The sequence below is a fragment of the Emydura macquarii genome, unplaced genomic scaffold (assembly GCF_026122565.2).
Source record: "Emydura macquarii macquarii isolate MOO-44397 ecotype Brisbane River unplaced genomic scaffold, CSIRO-AGI_Emac_v2 contig_2636, whole genome shotgun sequence".
Lineage (NCBI taxonomy): Eukaryota > Metazoa > Chordata > Testudines > Chelidae > Emydura > Emydura macquarii.
In genome coordinates this window covers 39,442,940-39,464,710 of record NW_027132773.1, presented here as the reverse complement: position 1 = coordinate 39,464,710, position 21,771 = coordinate 39,442,940, and the positions used below count along the sequence as shown (strand labels likewise).

Genomic DNA, 21,771 nt, shown 5'->3' with positions numbered 1-21,771 from the left:
CTTATATTTGTAAGAACTTTTCTACATCACATCCTTTTCAAACGATTATATTGGGATGGAAGATTTTCTTTTCCTCATGAATTTGTTCATTTTATAAGGCAAAGATAACATTAAAATGCCAAAGTGGATTTTAAGATGAGCAGATGTAAAACACAGTATACACTGCAAGGCTGTAAATCATTTCATATAGTGGATAATGACTTTGCACACAACACAGTTTATTAAGGAGAAAGGCAAAGTTGGCAAATTAAAAATATACTGAACAGGAGTGTAACTTGAATTATTGTATAATTACTACCCAAATCATGCTGAACTTGTAAGTATTGGATTGCTTGGAAGCTGGGCCCAACCAAACAATATACATTTTAATATGGGGAAATGTAAAGTTATACTTCTAGGAACCAAAAATGTAGGGTATACTTACAGGATGGAGAACTCTTTACTGGGCAGCAGTGACTCTAATAAACTCTGGTGGGTCATGGTGGATAAACAGCTGACCCTGAGCTCCCACTGTGACACTGTGGTAGAAAGGGCTAATCCAATCCTTAGATGTATAACAGCAGAGTAATGTGTAGTAGGATTAGGGAGGTTATATTACATTTGTATTTTGACACTAGTGCGATCACTGGAATACTGTGTCCAGTTCTGATGTCAACAGTTCAAGAAGGATGTTGATAAATTGGAGAGGGTTCAGAGAAGAGCTGTAGGAATGATTGAAGGATAGAAAAACACAATTTATAGTGATAGTCTTAAGGGAGCTCAATCTATTTAACAAAGAGAAAGTTAAAAGATGACTTGATCATAGTCTAAAAACACCTGTATTGGGAACAAAAATTTTGATAATGGACTCTTCAGTCTAGCAGAGAAAAGTATGATATGATCCAATGGCAGGAGGTTGGAGCTAGGCACATTCAGACTGGAAATAAGTTGCAAATTTTTAATAGTGAAGGTAATTAACCATTGGACTAATTTATCAGGGATTGTGGTGGATTTTCCATCACTGGCAATTTTAAAATCAAAATTGGATGCTCTTCTAAAAGATATGCTCGTGTTCAAACAGGAATTAATGTAGGGAATCCTTTGGTCTGTTTCATATAGGATGATTATAGTGATTCTTCTGGCAAAATAATCTATGAATCTATAAGAATTTAATTCTTTTCTGTGTAATCACGTGAGACTGCGCCTCCTACTGAGTATGTCCAAATAGTCTCTATTCAGTTATGAAACTGCCTATTTACACTAAGGCCAGGTTCTACTTTGCACCACTCCAGTCTATCCAAAATGATACCTTCTAACTCCTTTCCTGTCTCTCCAGTCTTATTGGATTCAAACCCCTTGCCTTCACCTTCAAGGCTCACCTTAGCGTGGGGTCCTAGTCTATGGATTAGGGCTCCTAGGCATGACCGTAATACCCTTAATAACTAATAATAATATTATTTCACTCTGCTTTCCAGTATTCTATCAGTTTTTCACCTGTCATGCTCACAAAGTGACCCAATGAATAGTCTGAGTAAACAGCAGCACAGAACTTTCAAACCAACATGGGGCAAAAGAAACAATGTTTGTTCATATTATGGGTTTTTTTTATAGTGTTCATGGTGTTGGCATATTCTTGCAGTAAATTACTTCCTATCAAAGCACCTCCTCTTAACTTCATCTCTTAAATATCTGCAAAAGTCATTGTCTGAAGATCACTAACCCTCAGTTATTAATTTTGATCATATAGTGTAACTTATTTTTTAAATAGATTAAGCTTGTTTCATTTGGTAGGTTCTGGCTGAGATCTTTCACTCCCCTTATTTGGGGTCATATGAGTAATATGCAGGACTGGAACCTGAGTACCTGTGTTTTATTGCTGGTTGTGCCACAGACTCCTTTGTGTTATCTTTGAAAATCCTTTAAACCTCTTTGTGCCTCAGGTTCTCTATCTGTAAAATGTATCTGTATAATAATACTTGCCTTCCACATAGAGGCGTTGTGAAGATTAATTCAGTTTATACTTACAAAGTGCTTATAGCTGAAATCTGACACACCACTTGTGTTTTGTATCTGGGTAAATGTGTGTCATGTAGCTCCTTTTAATTCTGTTACCTCTCTGTTGCCTCTTTAACAGCCTTGGCATATTTTGATGTTTATTTCAGCTTCTTCTCTTACAGAGTGTGAATATAGAGAAACTGCAGGGGACATCCATCAAAATTTCTACCGAAGATGGTTTGTTGAAAACCAAGTATCTTTATGCAGAATCTTCATTTCTGTCTTCAACAGCTGGTGATATTCTACTGGGAAGTATTCATGGTAAGACAGGAAAAGCAAAATACAGTCTGGAGTTTAGCAGACCTGTGGGTATCTATAGTGTTAAATATAAAAACAAAATGACTGCTCCCAGGAAACTGGAGCCTAGATAATCAACTGCAGACACAGCAGCTGAACAGACCAGACTCAAACAGTTCAACACTGGCAGATGCGAAAATGATGAGATCACCATATATGACAAGTTAATTAATTCTTCCTCTGCTGTAAATAATACTGTATTTTAAAGATACTTCCATAAGTAAGCTTTTTATAGTAAGGAAAAGGCATATGAGGAAGAAACATATATCACATTTTTAGGGATATAAATTAACAATTTACTATAGAATTAAATAGTGAAAAATACAACAAATAAAAGGAACATTAGTGGTAGAACTATCCTTTGTATTTAAACATCTGTTTTCATCTCTTTATAGAAAGCAAAGGGGTTAACTTGTTTAACAAGACTTCAGGGTAGAATTTGGTTAAGATAACTTAAAGTGATACTATTTTTATTAGAAATACTTTCTTAGTGTTTGTGCTGGCACCTGTATAGCTAGTACACTGCCAGTTTATAATTTTCCAGGTCAAATGTCATATTTTTCCCCCAAATGTTTTTCATCCAGGATTGGAAGGATGGCTAACATGGGTCTCTTTCATATTAGTAGTAGTGGTGGTTGGAACCTGATGCCCAGTCATAATTCACCAGAATTCCCCTTGAGTACCTCTTCATTGATGTGTTTGTGGTGATTTTGAAGCTAAGTTAAACAAATTGGAGCATGTATCAACAGTGAATTACTCATACTGGCACAAGTTCCAAATTTTAGTTATATACCACCAAAACAACTTGCTACAATTTCATGGAGACTGCAGATTTTTACTTCACTCCAGAAATGCTGCTTCTCCCTCTGATCTTTATAAAAGAACCACTGTCTTGTCAATTATAGAAAACTGAAAACAACAGATAAGCTTCCTGGCTACAGTGCCAGCCTTTAGAATGGAACCAGCCTCTCCAATAGATGGGGCATAAATAAATTTAATCACATAACTAGTATATTTAGTTGCTGTCTAGTACATTAAGCCAATATGCTGACTTCTACTAAAAAGTCTTCTAACAATTAAGTTCTTAATGTGTTGAATTGGGAGAGTTGGGGGGTGCAGGTCTCCAAGAAAAGCTTATTTTGGATGTTTCAACCCAAAAATAAAAGAGCAACAGCCATACTTGGAGGTAAATCTCTTTTACAGTCCACATATCTAAAGCTGTGTTGTAATCTCAGTCAGGAACATGAATGCAAATAGAGCTGTATCCAGAATAAACAAATAGTTCTTGCTTTACTTCATGCTTATTTTCATAAAGCTCTACATTAAATGGTTCTGGAATTTTTAATGCTTGCTCTTTTAACAACAATTATTTTAAAAATGTTGCTTTTAAAAACAAAAGTAAAAGTAGATATACATTTATTTAGTACTATGAGTTCCTTTTTATGGAACAGTAATTCTTTGTAAACACAGCCCACAAGTAATAAGGATCTATTCATGTTTATATAGTACACATGTTATAACTTGTTTTTAACCTGATGGTAAAACTTTAAGGCAAATCTTATTTTAAAATGATATATTCCTCTATTTTAGTAATAATACCATAGATTATTAAAAATGACAATTTTAACATTTAAATTTACTCTTTGGCCACTTGTTTACTTTTGCATTTTCCTTAGCTTGAAAATCACAAGTAGTTATTTTTACTTTTGATTCTAGTGAATTTCACGTTTTGGGTTAGATTGCAAACTCATCAGAGGAGTGTTTATTTGTTAATTAAACACACTGATATCTTGTAACTAACGTATATGGCAAAGTTAAGTAAAAGATAGATTTGCAGCTTTAAGTTGCAGTTAATTGATACATTTGGATATATTCAAAAGATAAGGCATTTTCTTTTTTATGAATAAAAATTCAGACTGTGTGTTAACCAGTGGAGTACAGACCTCGCCAGAGTCGCCTTGGCTTTTGTATTTTGGTATTGCAAGGAGCCACTGTTCATGATATTGCATTTAGTAAAGTTCAGAAAGCTGCCTGGTGTCCTTAACTCAACATGCAACAGTTCTTCTCACAGTTTTCTACTAAACATCAATGCCACTGGCAGCAATGAGAGACTTTTCATGAGAGTCACAGGAAAGCACTTTTGCCTGACACATAATGTAGATAAAAATGATTTTAAATATTTAAATAATTTTAATTAAATCCAATTTTTAATGTACATGTTGTTAGTGCTTTATTTTCATCCCATTTTCTAATCTTAAATCACTAAAATGAATATTTTGAACCTATTTCTCCAATTAGTTCCATTTCATATTTTACATAGAATTTTTTTTTCCTAGTTAAGAAGTTTCCCATTTTAAATGCTTATTTATGTTGAAGAAGACAAGTACTTGGCTTATCAACATCCTTACAGTTAGAACAACACAACACAAATTTAAACACAAAATGGATAAGCAAAATGTAGAGGATAACCTATACTCTGTTTGCAACCAACACCTCTTTCCTACAGCAAGTCAAGAAAGCTGACCAGATGGCTGTGTCAGGGTTTGCCGTTTTGAAGTAAATGGAACTTGTACTCCTAAATCATTTAAGTGTTTTTGAAATTACTATGCTTGGTGCCTAAATATGGACTTAGGAGCCTAACTTTAGGCCTGTTTTTGAAAAATGTGCCCCGTGTGTATAAAAAAGTTTCTAAAAACTTTGTTCATATATTGAAAGTCTAATTAATTTTTCATTGCTATCACTGAAGCAGTTTTGTTTTTTGAAGTGAAATATTTTGTGCCATTCAGAGTTTCTTAAAGACAAATAAAATGTTAGTCCCTGATGCTTAACTTTAAGTACAGGAGTAGTCCCATTAGCTTCAATGGAATTAATCGTGTCATTAAAATTGCATACTTCCATAAGTGTTTGCAGGATCAGGGCCTTATTTTTCAATATTTTGTTTTTAGCCAAAAGCAATTTTGTAAAATTCAAATAAGACACCTTCTTAGTAGTGGCTTTTTAAAAAAAAATCCAGCATTTCTAATTAATTAATTATAATTTTTAATCTAATATTACAATAACACACTTTTCAGATTAGTTGTACAAAGTGTGGGGAATGAGGGAGTTACATATTTTTATAAATATCATATGCTCTTCAGTTTACGTATGTGATATTGTCCTACATGTGTAATTATTCATAAAGTTAAATCAAAAAGCACTGTAAGGAGAAAACCAGCAAGAAATGAAACAATGACAAAGATAAAGTACTGTAATGGAGAATGCCAAGGGTCCTTGGGGAAACAAAGGTAAGCTATTGGGGAATACCTTCAGCCTGGCTCCAATTAAGCTGGCAAAGTTTACTCTTTCCAGGCCAAACCTAGGATCAAAGGGGATGCAAAAATCTTAAAAATGCTGGCCTAGGGAAGAAGAACACACTGCATCAGGACACATTGTTTCTCTCAACCCAGAGATGGAGGTAACTGGGCAGAATGGAACTTACTAAAGCTTACAAGGAAAGATAAGGTTTTGGTAAGGGAAAATGTATATAGGCCTCTTTTTGTTTTATCCATTTGCTCTGCTTATAGTGTACCTGTAACGTGAATAAATAATGCTTTGTTTTGAAGAAGCTGGTTTTGAGTCCCTTTAATCAGCTGCTGTCATAGGTAGAGGTAAAGAGCTTACAGATGCTAAACCCAGTTGAGCCTGTTCGATTAACACAGATGGTAAAGAGAGGGCCTGCAGCCCAGATATCCAGTTAGGAATGGTAGAACCACATTGTTGCTCACAGAGAAGGAGGGGTGAAGGTGGCAAAATCTGTCCCTAAAAGGGTGCACTTGAGAGAGATTAAAAGGGATCTAGGTGCACTTGCCTTGTAACCCCTGATTTAAATAAATTATTTTTTATATCAAGTGATTTGAATTATTGATTTAAATTTCCTGAGCATTTAAACTGAATGCCTTGGCCAGTCATGGTTTACCTTATTGATAGACTTATTTACCTGACTGTAATACATTAAAAAGCAACTGGTATTGAATTATATAAGAGTTACAACACTTGGTTGGCATTACCATGCAGAATAGACTCATAGACTCTAAGGCCAGAAGGGACCATCATGATCATCTAGTATGACCTCCTGCATATTGCAAACCACAAAAACATCACTCACCTACTCATGTGCTAGACCCCTAAACTCTGACTGAGTTGCATGATTTAAAGACTTCAAGCTACAGAGAATCCACCATTTACACTAGTTTAAACCTGCAAGTCACCCATGCCCCATGCTGTAGAGTAAGGTGAAAAACCCCCAGAGTCTCTGCCAATCTGACTCAGAGGAAAATTCCTTCCTGACCCAAATATGGCGATGAGTTAGACCCTGAGCATGTGGGCAAGACCTACCACCCAGACACTTAGGAAAGAATTCTCTGTAGTAAGTCAGAGCCCTCCCCATCTAGTATCCCATTACTGGGTATTGGAGATACTTTCTGCTAGCAGTCACAGATCAGCTACATACCATTGTAGGCAGTCTCATTATACCATCCCCTCCATTAAATTATCAAGCTCAGTCTTGAAGCCAATTAGTTTTTTTGCGCCCACTGCTCCCCTTGGAAGGTTGTTCCAAAACTTCACTCCTCTGATGGTTAGAAAGCTTTGTCTAATTTCAAGCCTAAATTTGTTGATGCCCAGTTTATATCTGTTTGTTCTTGTGTCCAAGTTGGTGCTTAACTTAAATAACTCTTCTCCTTCCCTGGTATTTATCCCTCTGATGTATTTATACAGAGCAATCATATCTCCCCTCAGCCTTCTTTTGGTTAAGCTAAACAAGCTAGCTCTTTGCGTCTCCTCTTACAAGGTAGATTTTCCATTCTAGTAGCACTTCTCTGCATCTGTTACTGCTTAGGACTGCAGTAGCCTTTTTCAGACCAACATCACATTGGCGGCTCATAGTCATCCTGTGATCGACCAGTACACCCAGATCTTTCTCCTCCTCTGTTACCTAAGTTTTGAAATGAACTTCTGATTTAAAAGATCTTGGCTATGTGCAGCATGGAGGAAGGTTAAAAGGGGAACTCTCTTATGCTATCATTAATTTATCACCTAGATATTATAAAGAAGCTATGACATGTGGAAAGGCTTGTTGTTATTAGAGCTTAGCACTGTAAAAGCAGATGAAAACATTGTCCTTATCCAAAAATGAGTCTTATGCATTTTTAATTGCAGATTATGGAACTATTATGTGTTAAATGACTTCATTTCAAAATTCTAAGTATTTTAGCAGTCTGGTTTTAGCTCCTTCATAGGTATATATCTCAATAGCATCAACTTCACAATTCAAAACCAAAGCCAAGATGGAGGGCTGGGATATGAACTCTATCCCTTCCCATGCACTCTAACATGCCTTGTCCCTTTATGGGCCTAATAGAGTCAGGAATTCACAGGAAAAGCAATACAAGAGATATATGATGCCACTGTTCACATCCCAGGAGCCACATCTTGAGCTTGCTTCCAGTTGACCTCAATGCCATAGACTTGAGTCTTACAATATCTATAGATAAAATTTAGGAAGGCAGGAAAAGGTTCTAATGTTCAGAAAGAACAGAAAGCATCGAAACATTAAGCCACCACCATCTGTGATCTATTAAAGTTGCTAGAATGCAGTATTTACAGTATTTCACCACAACATCACATCCACTTGTGCAGCGAGAGATGATTTTACATGCTTAGCTTCAGATCTCTGGCACTCTTTTATTTATTCTCTTTAATCTCTTTGGGCCAAATTGTGTGAGGCGCTCAGCACTACCGAATCCCACTAAAGTCAGTGAAAATTGAGGATACTTGGTATCTCCAATAGGACTCTCTACACCAGTGTTTCTCAACCTTTTTCCATTTGCGGACCTCTAAAAAATTTAAAATGAAGGTGTGGACCCTGTTAGAAATCTGTGGGCTGGTCTACACTGCCATCGAAGGGGGATATTCAAGTTATGTAAAGTAGCGTGCATATCTCCCATCAACTTATTTACATTGCATACCACAGCATCTTCACTGTTCTGTGTTGATGGGAGATGCCCTCTGGTCGATGCAGCCTTTCTTCTTTCGGGGAGATGGATTAATGTTGTTGACCAGAGAGAACTTCTGGGATCAATTGAGCTGGTCTCCATGACCCGCTCAATTGATCCCTGCTGCTGTGGCAGTGAAGACATATCCTTAGATATATAGTCTGTAGACCCCCAGTGGTCTGATGACTACAGGTTGAGAACCACTTCTCCACACCTTACAAGATCAGGCCTTTCTTTGTCAAATAGATTGCCCTGGTGTCCACAGGAAATGAATATAATACCGTAGTACAGCTGAACAGAATCATGTTTCGCTAAAGAAATTAAAATCATTTATCAGTTTTGCTACTTTCCACAATGGTGATGAGTAACCAATATTTTTGAACAAGCATAAAGTCAGTTTACAATAAATTGATTCCTTTAGCAGATTTATGACTTTGTCAACTCCTCATTTCATTGGATTCCTTCAGAACAGTGCAGCAGATGTTCATGTGATTACTTGCACAGTTTGACATTTTAGTTCTACATAAAAAGAAGCTTGAAAGGAATGTGTTACAGTAATGTGCAATGACTCCACAGGAATTTTCTAAGAAGGAGCCCTGCAGAATGAAACAGAAAAAACCCTTCCTGAAAAAAAAATGTTATTGCAATCCCCCACACTTAACCTGGAAAAAAATATCCCTACTGGAAGATGGAAACATTTTTGGTTAGCTGTCTGTAGGCCATTTTTGTTACACATGCAATTGAACCACTTTAGTCAACCATATTGCCAACATAGTCAATTGCACAATTAAAAGAACCCAACACTGGCATAAAATAAAAATAATTAAGTATTGGTTCATACCCATGAAATGCCATTGTCTTTTTTTGTTTGCCTGTATGTTCATAGAGTTTTACACAGATTGTTTTCTATATCTACATATTTTTAAACTTTATTACTTCCCACATTTGTTAAGAGTTTTCATAGAATGAAACTCTATGAATTTTAAGTCGTATATTTTGTATTGATACTGTTTTGTTAATTTTTATATGCAACCCAAGTAAAAATACATAGACCAGCAGTTGCATTATGGTCATTGGAGCAGGACCTCAAATTACCAGGTAATATCTGTGGTCCCTGAATGGACTGTATAAAATAACAAAATAAGCTTCTCTTATATCATTAAAACACAAACTCTGTTTTTCTTTTATAGGTGATACAACCCTTCAGTCCAAAACAGGGAACATCACAGTAGGTAGGTTGGTTGGTTCTATTTTCTCTTTAATTAGGACAACACTCTTGTATTTTTTTCCAGATGGTATTTAGGTGAAATATATAGACTATTTATATCTTCAGTATCATATATTGTTTGTCTGATGTGATGAAAATGTTTTCTAGGATTTTTAATAGATAATTGGTTTAGTACATGATCATTTCATTTTGATTTTGCAAACTGCAAGGAAATATTTTAATGCTGGGAAAGGTAAAACTATACATTTAGAAAGACATCCATACTTGGGAGTTTTTAAATCAAGAAAGGAAAATTTACCACAGCATTTGGTAATCTGTTCCAATGTTGAATTACATTCGCTATGAAAAATTCACATCTGCTTTCCAATCTAAATTTTGCTGACCTCAACTTTCAGCTGTTGGATATTGTTATGCCTTTTTCTCCTATAGTAAAGAACTCTGAAATATCTGATATCTACTTTCTGTGTAGATAATTATAGAACATGATGAAGTGGCTACTTAAACTTTTATTTTGTTGTATGATTATTAAAACTGAATGACTGGGATTTTGTCACTAACAAATAATATTAAATCATTTTTTATTCTTTTATGTCCTCCATAAAGATGCTAGGACCATCTCAGAAAATGGAAGACAAAGTGTTTACAATCTAAGTACTTTGATCAGTGTGATCTTAAATTTAAAAAAAAAAAAAAAAAGACAGGTTAGCCTTGTCTCCATGTAGTAAAGTGATTTTTGTTTGTGAATAGTAAAACACTGCTGAATTATCTCAATGTTCTCTTGTCTCTATGTACTGTACCTATGAGTTAAAGGGTTGTTGCGACTCTCTCTTTTTGACTTCAAATCAAAAGTTACTGGGCCTGGTTCGACACCGAGTCATTCCAGTTTTATGCCAGTGTAATTCTAGTGATTTCAGTAAAGTCAAACTGGAGTAACGCAATGGTGAATCAGGCTCATTGTCCTTTTTAGATGTACAATGTGAGCACTCAAGGAATTACATTTTTGTAAATGAATACAATTATGGATCTAATTCTGAAAGTTTCTTCTGGGAGCACTGAGTGACCTCCGTGACCCCACCACAGTAAGCACCTTGCAGGATTGAGTCCTATTAGAAATATCAAAACCTGAAAACAATAGTAACTAAACATCCAACTTCAACATTTCTTTAAAATGAATGCAACAAATCTCCTCACAAAAGTCTGTCATGGAAACCACAAACCTAAACCCAACTTTCCAAACCCTACTTTTCTGTCTGTCAAATGAACTGATTGATGATGATGGGTGTTAAAGAGGACTAAAGTTTCTTAACCTGGAAGGTATCCTTGTCCACTAACAGATGACGAATAATTTCCATAGTTAATGGAGCTCAACTCTAAATATTAAGAAGTGTCTGACATTTGAGAGACATTTTATCTTTCACATTTACATTCCTTAGCAATTAGTTACGCTTCCCTTTTTCCTCAGGAGATCATAAAGCCATTTGTATTCATTTTCAGGCTTTTTATGGACATTTTTAAAGGAAAAGTAACTTTTTAAAGATTCATATACACTTAGGGGACTTTCAGTCAGATATGATGATACTTTTCATTTATGTAACACTTTTCACCTCAAGCTCTTAAAGTGCTTTACCCAAGTGGATAATAATTTCCTCTGTTTTATAGATGGGAAAACTGAGGCACAAAGTCATTAAGTGGGTTGCTAGAGCTCACACAGTGTCTCTGCTCTTCTAGTGCCTAGCTCTAACCACTGTGCTATGTTACCTACCTGGTGGTACATATATTTTCAAATTTTAGCAAATGTATGTTATTCCTGTTTGTATAAAGTTAGTAATACAGTAAATAATATGATTTTGCACAAACAGGAATTCCATTCATTTGGTAAAACCAACTAATTGAACAATATACCCATTCTATCTATCGCTCAATTACTGTCTAGTCCCTTGCTACTTAGTGTATCCTTAGTATATATATCGGGGGTGGCCAAACCGCGGCTCAAGAGCCATATGTGGCTCCATAATAATATTATAATTCCATATAATTATGGATATTATAGGATATTATAATTATCATAATATTATATTCGTGGAGCCCCTTATGCTTCCCCGCCCCCCATTCTTCATCTACCAACCTGGAGGGGAGCATGGGGATTCTGCCCTGTGGTGGGGAAGGGGGTCTTTGGGCTTCTGACCTGGGGTGAGGAGGGGATTCTTCAGGCATCTGCCCTGTGGGAAGCGCCTGCCAGGGCTTGGAGGTTCCGAGCCCCGGCAGGTGCGCCTCGTGGGGTGGAAGCCCCAAGTTCTCATAGGTGCCTCCCATGGGGTAGAAGCCCTAACCCTCCCCACCACAGGACAGAAGACTTACGACCAGGATGGAGTCCCACAAGGCCTCTAGCTCTAGCAGTAGTTAGTTGTGAAACAGTAAGTAGGATGTTACTATTCTGAAAAATGCATGTGTAAAGATTGTGCATGTCTTGCTGCTCTTGAACTTCTTAAGATTATCGTATGTGGCTCTGAAGGACAGCAAGTTTGGCCACCCCTGATATATATAAATCTCTTAGGAGACCGACTAACACGGAAGTGAGATGTTGGACTTATTTTCAAGGTATTCATCTGTGAGACAATAGGAAATCATGCTAATCAGTAGTTCCTTATCCTTATGTGACCCGTTGCCCAGAAACACAGCACAAGTTGAACTACAGATATATCAAACATATCCATAACTTCCAATACATATATGACATATGCACATAAACAATATCATCATACTTAGCAAATTATAACCTTTCTAACGGTACCTGACATGGCATATCTCATATGAGTTGTTGTAATTTTGACATATGAATGTTAAATAATATCATAAATGGTCCCCCTAATTCAGCTCGCGTCACACCTTATTCTTGCAGGATTCTGCCTGAATAGTCAGTAGGAACCAAGCAACATTTAAATTGCTTTATTTTCACTCCCTTTGAATCCTTCTTACACTTTTATGTTCTTGCCTTTATCCATTATTTCCACTGTGTCTGGAATAATATCTGTCCATTCCCTTCTGAGTTATGTTTGAAATGTATTATCTACTTTTTGATCCAATCCTAAATTCAACAGTAATTGTGGGTGTTCAACACCTTGCAGGACTGGACCTTTAAAATAAACATACTGAAGGAGGAAGCATGCTTTTCTCTACAGCATGTGTTTGTACAGTGCCAAATACGCTATTAGTAAGTAACAAATGTGAAATAATTTTGATGTGTTTTGAAAATACTGAACTGGAAACTTTCTACTTGGATCAAATAATATGCAACTTTTAAATGACTTATAAATTTAGATCAATCTGACCTTGTTTTATCTCTGTTTTGATTAGGTCACTGCTTAAAATGGTCATTAAGATACTATCAGAATTCTTAATAGTTTCACAAAGGGCAACAGAGAGGGCTTTGTGTTCAGTACCAGTTCTATCTTTCCCATTTATATTTGGCACAGTCCTGGAAGAAATTACTCATTCCTTGCTGTTATGCCTTGTTCCCATTAGGTGTTCTCCAATTTGCTGCCAGGACAAATTTCCTTCTACCATCGTACTGCTCTATGAAAAATAACATTCAAGTCCTGCTTCCCTGCATGGAAATGTTTACTTTTCAGCCCCAAAATGTTCTGAGATAGCAGATCTTTACTATGAGTTTGGTCTGTTGGAAATGTGACAAGAATGGGGAGTTCTGTGCCAGCCATGCTGTTTCAAGTAGGAGAGAATGACCCCAGATTTTTTGTTGGATAAAAGCTATAGTTTATTTTCGATTGCCAGCCTTATGGATCATATTTACAGGATGTGGGGTTCTGCTCTTGAAAGCAAGACTTGGCACACAGGGCACCGGGAAACTCAGGAAAGAACAAGTTTGTCAGGTTCATTTTCTTATAGGTTTCATTGCCAATTTTTTACCATCCTTTAAACCTTGAAAGACATGAAGTGATTCTGTCCCACTTCCTCGCATCTGTGACCATCTGTCTGTACAGGAGCTGGAGTTACTCGTTGCTTTGGATTTATACTTGAAATTTTAATTTCCACTTAAATATTAAACATCTGTCAAAAAAACAGATATCTTATACTTGAAATTGGGGTACAATCCTAAAGTAAGCAATCTACAGGTGTCCACAATGAGAGGGTTGTTATGTGGGGCCACCAGTTGGAGGTTACCCAGGACTGAAACCCAATACCAAGAATTTGAGTGTCGATTTTCTCGCCTATAAAATTTTATTGCTTGTGGAAAACAAAAGAGATATTCATACTATCTGCAGCATAATTGTGTGAGGAAACACATTGAATATTATTTGTGTAGCTCCAACAACATGCTTGGAACTGTGGCCTGTTTTTTTCTCTCAACCCCTAACACCAGTTATGACGTGCAGGCTTTCAGATGCCTAGTTGAAAACTGGGCTTTGTGTCAGGATGCCCATTTCACTTTCGGGGGTTCAGATCAACATTTGGGTGCTAATGTACCGATATGAGAACACAGGTGTGTAACTAGATGACTGTTTTAAGCATTCAAGTGTTTAAAATTAGAGCCATGGTTTTAATTTGGTATTTTCCCCCAGTAAGGCTGGAAGCTCCTCCTCAACGACTGTTCTTAAGTATTGTTTTATTATACATGCTCACTCCTTTACTTCTTCCCAATACTGCTACTAAAATAATCTTTATCACCCTCTTCCTGTTACTTCCTTTGTTAGATACCCTCCGTTGTTGTGTCATGTTGAATTTAGAGTGTGAGGTCTTCTGGGCAAAGATCACTCACTGAAGAGCACAGCAATATCAAAAACATGAGTGTATTTGAAAGCAAAAACACAGCCTCTGACCTAGAAAAATAACAATAAAAGCACATAAAAACATAAAAATGGCCATATTGGGTCAGACCAATGGTTCATGTAGCCCAGTATCCTATCTCTGACAGTGTCCGGTACGAGATGCTTCAGGGGGAATGACCAGAACAGGACAATTTTGAGTAATTGTCGTCCAGTCCCTGCTTCTATCAGTCAGAGATTTAGGGACACCTGGAGCACAGGGCTCTGTCCCTAACCATCTTGGCTAATAGCTATTGATAGACCCATCTTCCATGAACTTATCTCATTCCTTTTTTGAACCCATGTATACTTTTGACACTGAGCATATCCATTGGCAGCAATTTCCACACGTTGACTTTGCATTGTGTGAAGAAGTATTTCCTTTTGTTTGTTTTAAACCTCTGCTGCCTATTAATTTCATTGAGTGACACCCTAGTTTTTGTGCTATGTGAAGGGGTAACACTTCCCTATTCACTTTGTTCATACCATTCATGATTTTATAGACATCTATCATATCTCCCCTCAGTCGTCACTTTTCTAAGCTGAACAGTCCAAATCTTTTTAATTTCTCCTCTTATGGAAGCTGTTTCATGCCCCTAATCATTTTTGTTACTCTTCTCTGTACTTTTTTCAATTCTAATATATATTTTTTGAGATGGGGTGACTAGAACTCCACACAGTATCCAAGGTATGGGCATACCATGGATTTACATAGTGGCATTATGATATTTTCTGTCTTATTATCTATCCCTTTCCAAATGATTCCTAACATTCTGTCAGCTTTTTTGACTGCTGCTGCACATTGAGCAGATGTTTTCAGAGAATTAGCTGCAATGATTCTAAGATCACTTTCTTGAGTGGTGTGATGGGGTATACAAATCCCACACTGGGCAACAAGGAGTTAAGGAACTACTCTGGGCTCATCCAGCACCCCCACCACACTTGTAGGAAATGCACCAACTGGAGAAGGAATTAAAAGGCAGAGGAACTGCTCACTTGCTGGGAGATCAGGGAAGAGAGCAGACCTGCATCCTTCAGCTCCAGCAGAGTAGAGCTGAGGGAAAGGCAGAATCTCTCCCTAAAAAACTACCCAAAGGTTCCCTCCCTGAGGAAAGGGAGGACCTGCTGCAGAGACAGCCTGAGATGGAAGCATTCCCCTCTCCCCTTACTATGAACTCCCTGTTTTATTAATCCCCTTCGTTTTATTTTGGACTATCCCAGCAGGGGAAAACATTAGGACTCATCTGGCCCAGGAGGAGGTGGCTGTTGCCACTCTGAGATAGAGGGAGATACCATGCTGTGTGCAGCCACCAGGAGGAGCCTCGTGTTGAGTGGACACCCTTCACATCACCTTAACCCAGAGGAGGGGGGGTTGGTGATAGGAAGTGGGAGGGCAGCCTTAAGCGCCCCTGGCTGTCAGATCACTGATAGCACTCAAAGGACCCTGAGTCAGAGCCTGGTAGACTGGGAGAGCTCAGGCTTCCCTACCAAAAAACCCCCTGTAAGTCACAGGTCAAAGCCCTGACCACTAGGTGAAGCGCCCCTACCCACCACCCACCAAGCAAGGACCATCACAAGTGGTAACAGCTAATTTAGATCCCATCATTTTGTATGTATAGTTGGGATTATTTTTTCCATTGTGGATTAATTTGCATTTATCAACACTGAATTTCATCTGCCATATGATTGCATAGTCAGCCAGTTTTATGAGATCCCTTTGTAACTCTTCATAGTCAGCTTTGGACTTAGCTATCTTGAGTAAGTTTGTATTGTCTGCAAACTTTGCCACATCACTGTTTACCCCTTTTTCCTGATCATTTTATGAATATGTTAAACAGCACAGGTTCCAATACAGATCCTTGGGGAATCCTGCTATTTACCCCTCTCTCTTGTGAAATTGATCTCTATAGATCACGTTCCATAATTCTGTTGATCATGTTCTGTAATTATCTATTGTGCTATTTATGTGAAACCTGCTATTTACCTCTCTCTATTATGAAAATTGACTGTTGATTCCTACCCTTTGTTTCCTGTCGTTTAACTAGTTACTGATCCATGAAAGGATCTTCCCTCTTATCCCATGACTCTGTGGTTTGTTTAAGAGTCTTTGGTGTGGAACCTCATCAAAAACTTTCTGAAGGTCCAAGTACACTATATCTACTGGATCACCCTGGTCCACATGCTTGTTTGACATCCTCAAAGAATTCTAATAGATTGGTGAGACATGATTGCCCTTTACAAAAGCAGTGTTGACTTTTTCCCAACATACTGTATTTATATCTGTGTCTGATAATTTTGTTCTTTACTATAGTTTTAACCAGTTTGCCTGGTACTGAAGTTAGGCTTGCTGGCCTGTAATTGCCAGGATCACCTCTGGAGCCTTTTAAAAAAAAACATGTTACATTAGCTGTCTGCCAATCATCTGGTGCAGAGGCTGATTTAAGTAATAAATTACATAGCACAGTTAGTAGTTCTGCAATTTCATATTTGAGGTTTGTCAGAACTCTTGGGTGAAAATCATCTGGTCCTGGGGACTTATTACTGTTTAATTTATCAGTTTGTTCCAAAACCTCCTCTACTTACATCTCCATCTGAGACAGTTTCTCAGTTTTGTCACCTAAAAAGAATGGTGTAGGTGGAGGAATTTCCCCCTATCTTCTGCAGTGAAGACGGATGCAAATAATTCATTTAACTTCTCCTCATCGGTCTTGTCTTCCTTGAGTGCTCCTTTAGCGCCTTGATCATCCAGTGGCCTCACTGGCTGTTTGGCAAGCTTCCGGCTTCTGATGTACTAAAACATTTTTTTTGCTGTTAGTTTTTGTGTTCTTAGCTAGCTGCTCTTCAGTTTCTTTCTTGGCCTGCTTTATTATACTTCTACATTTTACTTGCCAGAGTTTATACTCCTTTCTGTTTTCCAATTTTTAAAGGATGCCTTCAACTGCCTCTTTTACTCTGTTGTTTTGGCCAGGGTGGCATTTTTTTTTTTTTTTTGGCTCCTCTTACTGTCTTTTTTTAAATGGGATATACATTTAGTTTACGCCTCTATAATGGTATTTTCAAATAGTCTCCAGGCAGTTTGCAGGCAGTTCATCTGTGTGACTGTTCTTTTTAATTTCTGTTTAACTAGCTTCCTCATTTTTGGTTAGTTTCCCTTTCTGAAGTTAGATGCTACTGTGGTGGGTTTATTTGGCACTTTCCCCCTTTTCAAGGATGTTATATTTATTTACATAATGTGCTATCACTGAGTGGTTCAGCTATAATCACTTCTTGGACCAAAAATTTCTCTCCCTTTCTGAGTTCTAGGGCACACTGCTCCAAGAAGTAATCATTAATGGTGCGTAGAAATTTTCTCTCTGCCTCCCTTCCTGAGGTGACACATACTCTGTAAATATTAGGATTGTTGAAATCCTCCTCTATTATTACGTTTTTCTGCCTTTGTAACCTCTTGTCTCCCTGAGAATTTCACGGTCCCCATCACCATCCTGGTCAGGTGGTCAGTAATATTCAGTTGCTTGCCTTCACATGTTTATATTTAAATGTGTCTTTTCTGTATTTGAACATTCCTTGCTAGTGACTACTTGTACTTTACCAACTTCTTTCCTATCCTCTTTACTAGGATATAGTGTTTTTCCTTTAATAAATTCTTCTCTAAGGGATGTCTCTGCCCAAACCATGTGGTTCTTCACACCTGTCTGCTTTCCCTCAGCTCTTAGTCACAATATAAGGATGAACTGTTTTGCTTCTGTACATAATCTCATTATTTTTATAGTTCACATCTGTTCAGTGTAATGTTTTGATCTTACATGGTATGTGCATTATTGTAATACAGCTATTAAGTAACAGTAATCATTTTTAAAACTTTCATCTCTAAAAGTTTTTAATAGTTCTGTTCTTGTCTTGTAGACCTTTTAAAAACTGCCAACAGCCATTTTATAATGAGAAAGCAACAAATGCCAGTAGATAAACATTTAATCCACAGACAGACCCGTCAGCTCTTCAGATTCAAAAAATGAGAAATTATTCCTGCATAATATACACTTCGGTCAGTGGATATGGAATCAGACACTCAAACACAATCCTATCCAAGTTAGCTCCACCAGGCAATATTCACATTCAAGTATGGTTTCTGAAAATGTTTTACAACACATGCTGCCTGAATCAAAAATTGTATTATGGTTTTCATGCCTAGCATAGTGTCTTGGATGAACTGATACCTGATAATAAAAGAGCATTTAGATTAATTTATGGTTCTTCAAATACCAACATTAAAACTACTGTTTAGCTCTACAACACTGATATATTGTACTTAGAAGACCTGTTCATTATGTTTCAAACATAGAGACAAATTCTGCATTCTGTTATGCCAGTGTAAATCCAGAGTAACTACTGATGTGAATTAAACTACTTTACATTTACACTTAGAGCAGAATTTGGTTAATAGAATTGATCCAGACTACTTAATTCATCCTTCATAGAAGGAGGAAGCTATGAGATAAGAGAGAGCTGCACTTATTCATTGTACATACATGATAAAATGCAGGCACACCTGTAATTCTGTAATGGGTTAATTTCCTTTAAAAACAAGCTATCAAGTTGTAAATAAAAAATACAGTTGTAAAAATGAAATTAAGTCCTGACATGTTCAAAAGGTTAAAAAGAATTATCAGAAGAAGGCTGTGATGCAGTGGACTCCATTATGCTTTGTCATCTTATCTTTAAAACTTCCTTTGAATTAAAGAACATGTCATAAAGAAAGAATACACTTAAAATTTAGGTTGACAGAGCTACTGCACTCAGGAGCATGAAGGTCCACACCCCTGAGTGCCATAACTATGCTGACTTAACTGTGTGTAGATGCAGTTAGGTCAACAAAAGAATGCTTCCATTGACCTAGTTCTGTCGCTCTGAGAGGTGGAATTCCTACAGCAACAGATAAACCCCTTCTGACTCTGTAGCATTCATCAACATTACAGGGTTACAGCAGCATAGTTCTAGCACCATAGCTATACCTCCATAGTGCATATAGTGTAGACATGGCCTTAGGCATTTCTAGTGCACCCATTAACATAGTATTTAGGCACCAACTGATTCATATATATATCAAACCTATTTCATTTTTCCCAGCCACTTTCAGTTTGACACTCCCTCTTGCTGAGACTTAAAATCTCTGGGGGTTTACCCCATTCTTAATATGTAAACTCCAATTTCATCCTGATCATTGGATTCCAGGTTTCCCCATCATTAGTGTCCCCATCTTTCCATTTTCATTTCTGGTGAAGTATAAAGTCTAACCAGCTGTTCTCCCCTTTGATTGCCTTTTGTTTTTAGAAAACTATTCTCCATAAAACTAAACAAAGAGTGTATCCAAGACATTTTGCTTCACTGCTTTTTTGTTCTAGCAAATCTTAGATAGTTGAAGTTGCTGAAGAATACCAAGTCATTTGTTCTAACCATCTGTTCCATTTCCTTTAGAATGATTCATCCTTATATTTCCCTTTCAGTTATCTGTCCATAACAGATTCTGAATATAAAATATCCTCTACTTTCTCCCTTGCTTTTGACCAAAATGTTTCATTCATATTATCATCTAGAGCTAGGTATGTATTTCTGTATAAAATACCCCAGCACCCCTTATTTCATCTCCTTTTTTCTATTTTCTGTATAGGATGTATCTTCTCTAGTAACAGTTGTGTACTTTGTCTCACCAAGCTGCATTAACTGTTGCAAGATCATGCTTCTCCTGAAGCATTAGTCATTTAAATTTCAGATTGTTTTGTTATCCAAGCTTTTCTGGGCTCTGATTTTTAACCCATTGTTATATTTCATTCTCTAACTTGTTTAGGAGAGATGGAAGACAAAAGAAGACTTAAACACAAATATCAACTTCAGCAGCCTTTCCAAAAAGAAAGATGTTGGCTTTTTAAGTATTAATGTAGTATATGTTCTGTCTAATTTACCATCTAGGCATTTGTATCTCATTCATCACCTAACATCAGAGGTATTCTAATAATTATTACAGTCTCGTTTCGAAAAGCCCAATTCTATGGTTAAACATAGAGTGTAGTGTTGTGTTATTGTTTGTTTAAATCCAACAGAGTGATCAGTGTTTCCAAACATCGATATAACCTCTGCCCACCTCAAGGAGCTTTTAGCACCTGTCCTAACTCAAGAAAGGTGCACTGTGGGTGGGAAAGCATGGAGAAATAGAGACCACGCAGAGGGTGCAAAGGAGCGTGCCAGCATGCATTGACCAGTACAGCTGCTGATCACAGCATGTGTGGAGGGGACTAGGGCCTGATGTCAAGAAAACACTGGATCCACATGTTGGTCTAATAAAAGAGATATTTTAGCACTTAACTGCCACTTTAAGTGCCTAAGTTCAAAATTTAGATTCTCAAACCCCTGCTTACCTACTGCCTAAATTCCCTAGGTGCCTACATTTCTGTCAGTGGGCATGTACAAAGTCCTGACACCCTGATCTGCTCAGTGCCAAACTCACGCTGGGTCCTTAAACTAGGTTGTCAGCTGTTGTGTCTGATCTGATAGGCGTTCTCAAAAGTCTCCTTAGAACATGCCTACTGGATTGGGTCCTGCCTGAAACATCACAACGATGATAGCCACAGTGGGGCTGCCCTTATACTCATTAGACCAGTGGTTAGAGCATTCATCCAGGACATGGGAGACCCATATTCACATCCCTACTCTGCCTGATTCAGAGCAGGAACTTTAACCCAGGTCTCTCACTCCCAGGTGAGTGCCCTAACCACCAGGCTATGGGGTGTTCTGGGGTAGATTTCTCTCATCCTTATTGAAGCTGTTCCATTTTGTATGAAATACTGAAATATTCACTGAGCCGAGAGAGAGTGGGGATCTAAAGCCCAATAGTTAGGTCACTTATCTGGGAGAGTCCCTGCTCCACTGAATATTTAAGTATTTTATGCAATGTGGAACAGCTCTGAGTGCATTGCATCATAGAGGGTTTTGCCTTGAATATAGAATTATTTTTAAATTGAGTTTTTTTATTTTAAATGGAAGTCTGGCATAGTTCTAACTGTCAGCCTATTAATATTGCTCTGGGATTAGGAAGAAGCAGCCTCCCTTGATGGAGAATCCCAGGAGAGCTTTTTTTCAAAAGGAGTTTCTCTGAAGACTTTGCGATAGAAACACTGTATTTGAGGACCGGGAGCAGATAAAAGTTGATTAAATAATCTCTGATCTGAGTTGATCTCAATTACTGTATGTGACCTATCCATGCCTAGGGTAGCCACCTGAAAATGCCAAGGTCAGGGCAGGCTGTAAAAGGAGAGCAGATTCTCCCAGCACTGGTGGGTGACACTGAAGTCAGACTTCCCAACCAGCC

At 37.5% G+C, this 21,771-nt stretch overlaps 1 protein-coding gene across 2 annotated transcripts in view; it reads left to right on the top strand.

Annotated features, from left to right (window-relative positions):
• FAM185A (family with sequence similarity 185 member A) overlaps nt 1-21,771 on the top strand; it is a 64,931-nt gene that overhangs the window by 22,669 nt on the left and 20,491 nt on the right. The window contains exons 4-6 of one of the 2 annotated variants that reach the window (XM_067564517.1): nt 2,157-2,295; nt 9,554-9,595; nt 10,195-10,347. In XM_067564517.1, the coding sequence (XP_067420618.1) occupies nt 2,157-2,295; nt 9,554-9,595; nt 10,195-10,313 (300 nt within the window). In that variant the 3' untranslated portion in view covers nt 10,314-10,347. Of the gene's footprint in view, nt 1-2,156; nt 2,296-9,553; nt 9,596-10,194; nt 10,348-21,771 lie in introns of those variants that run through there. The other variant, XM_067564516.1, reaches the window with a different exon arrangement.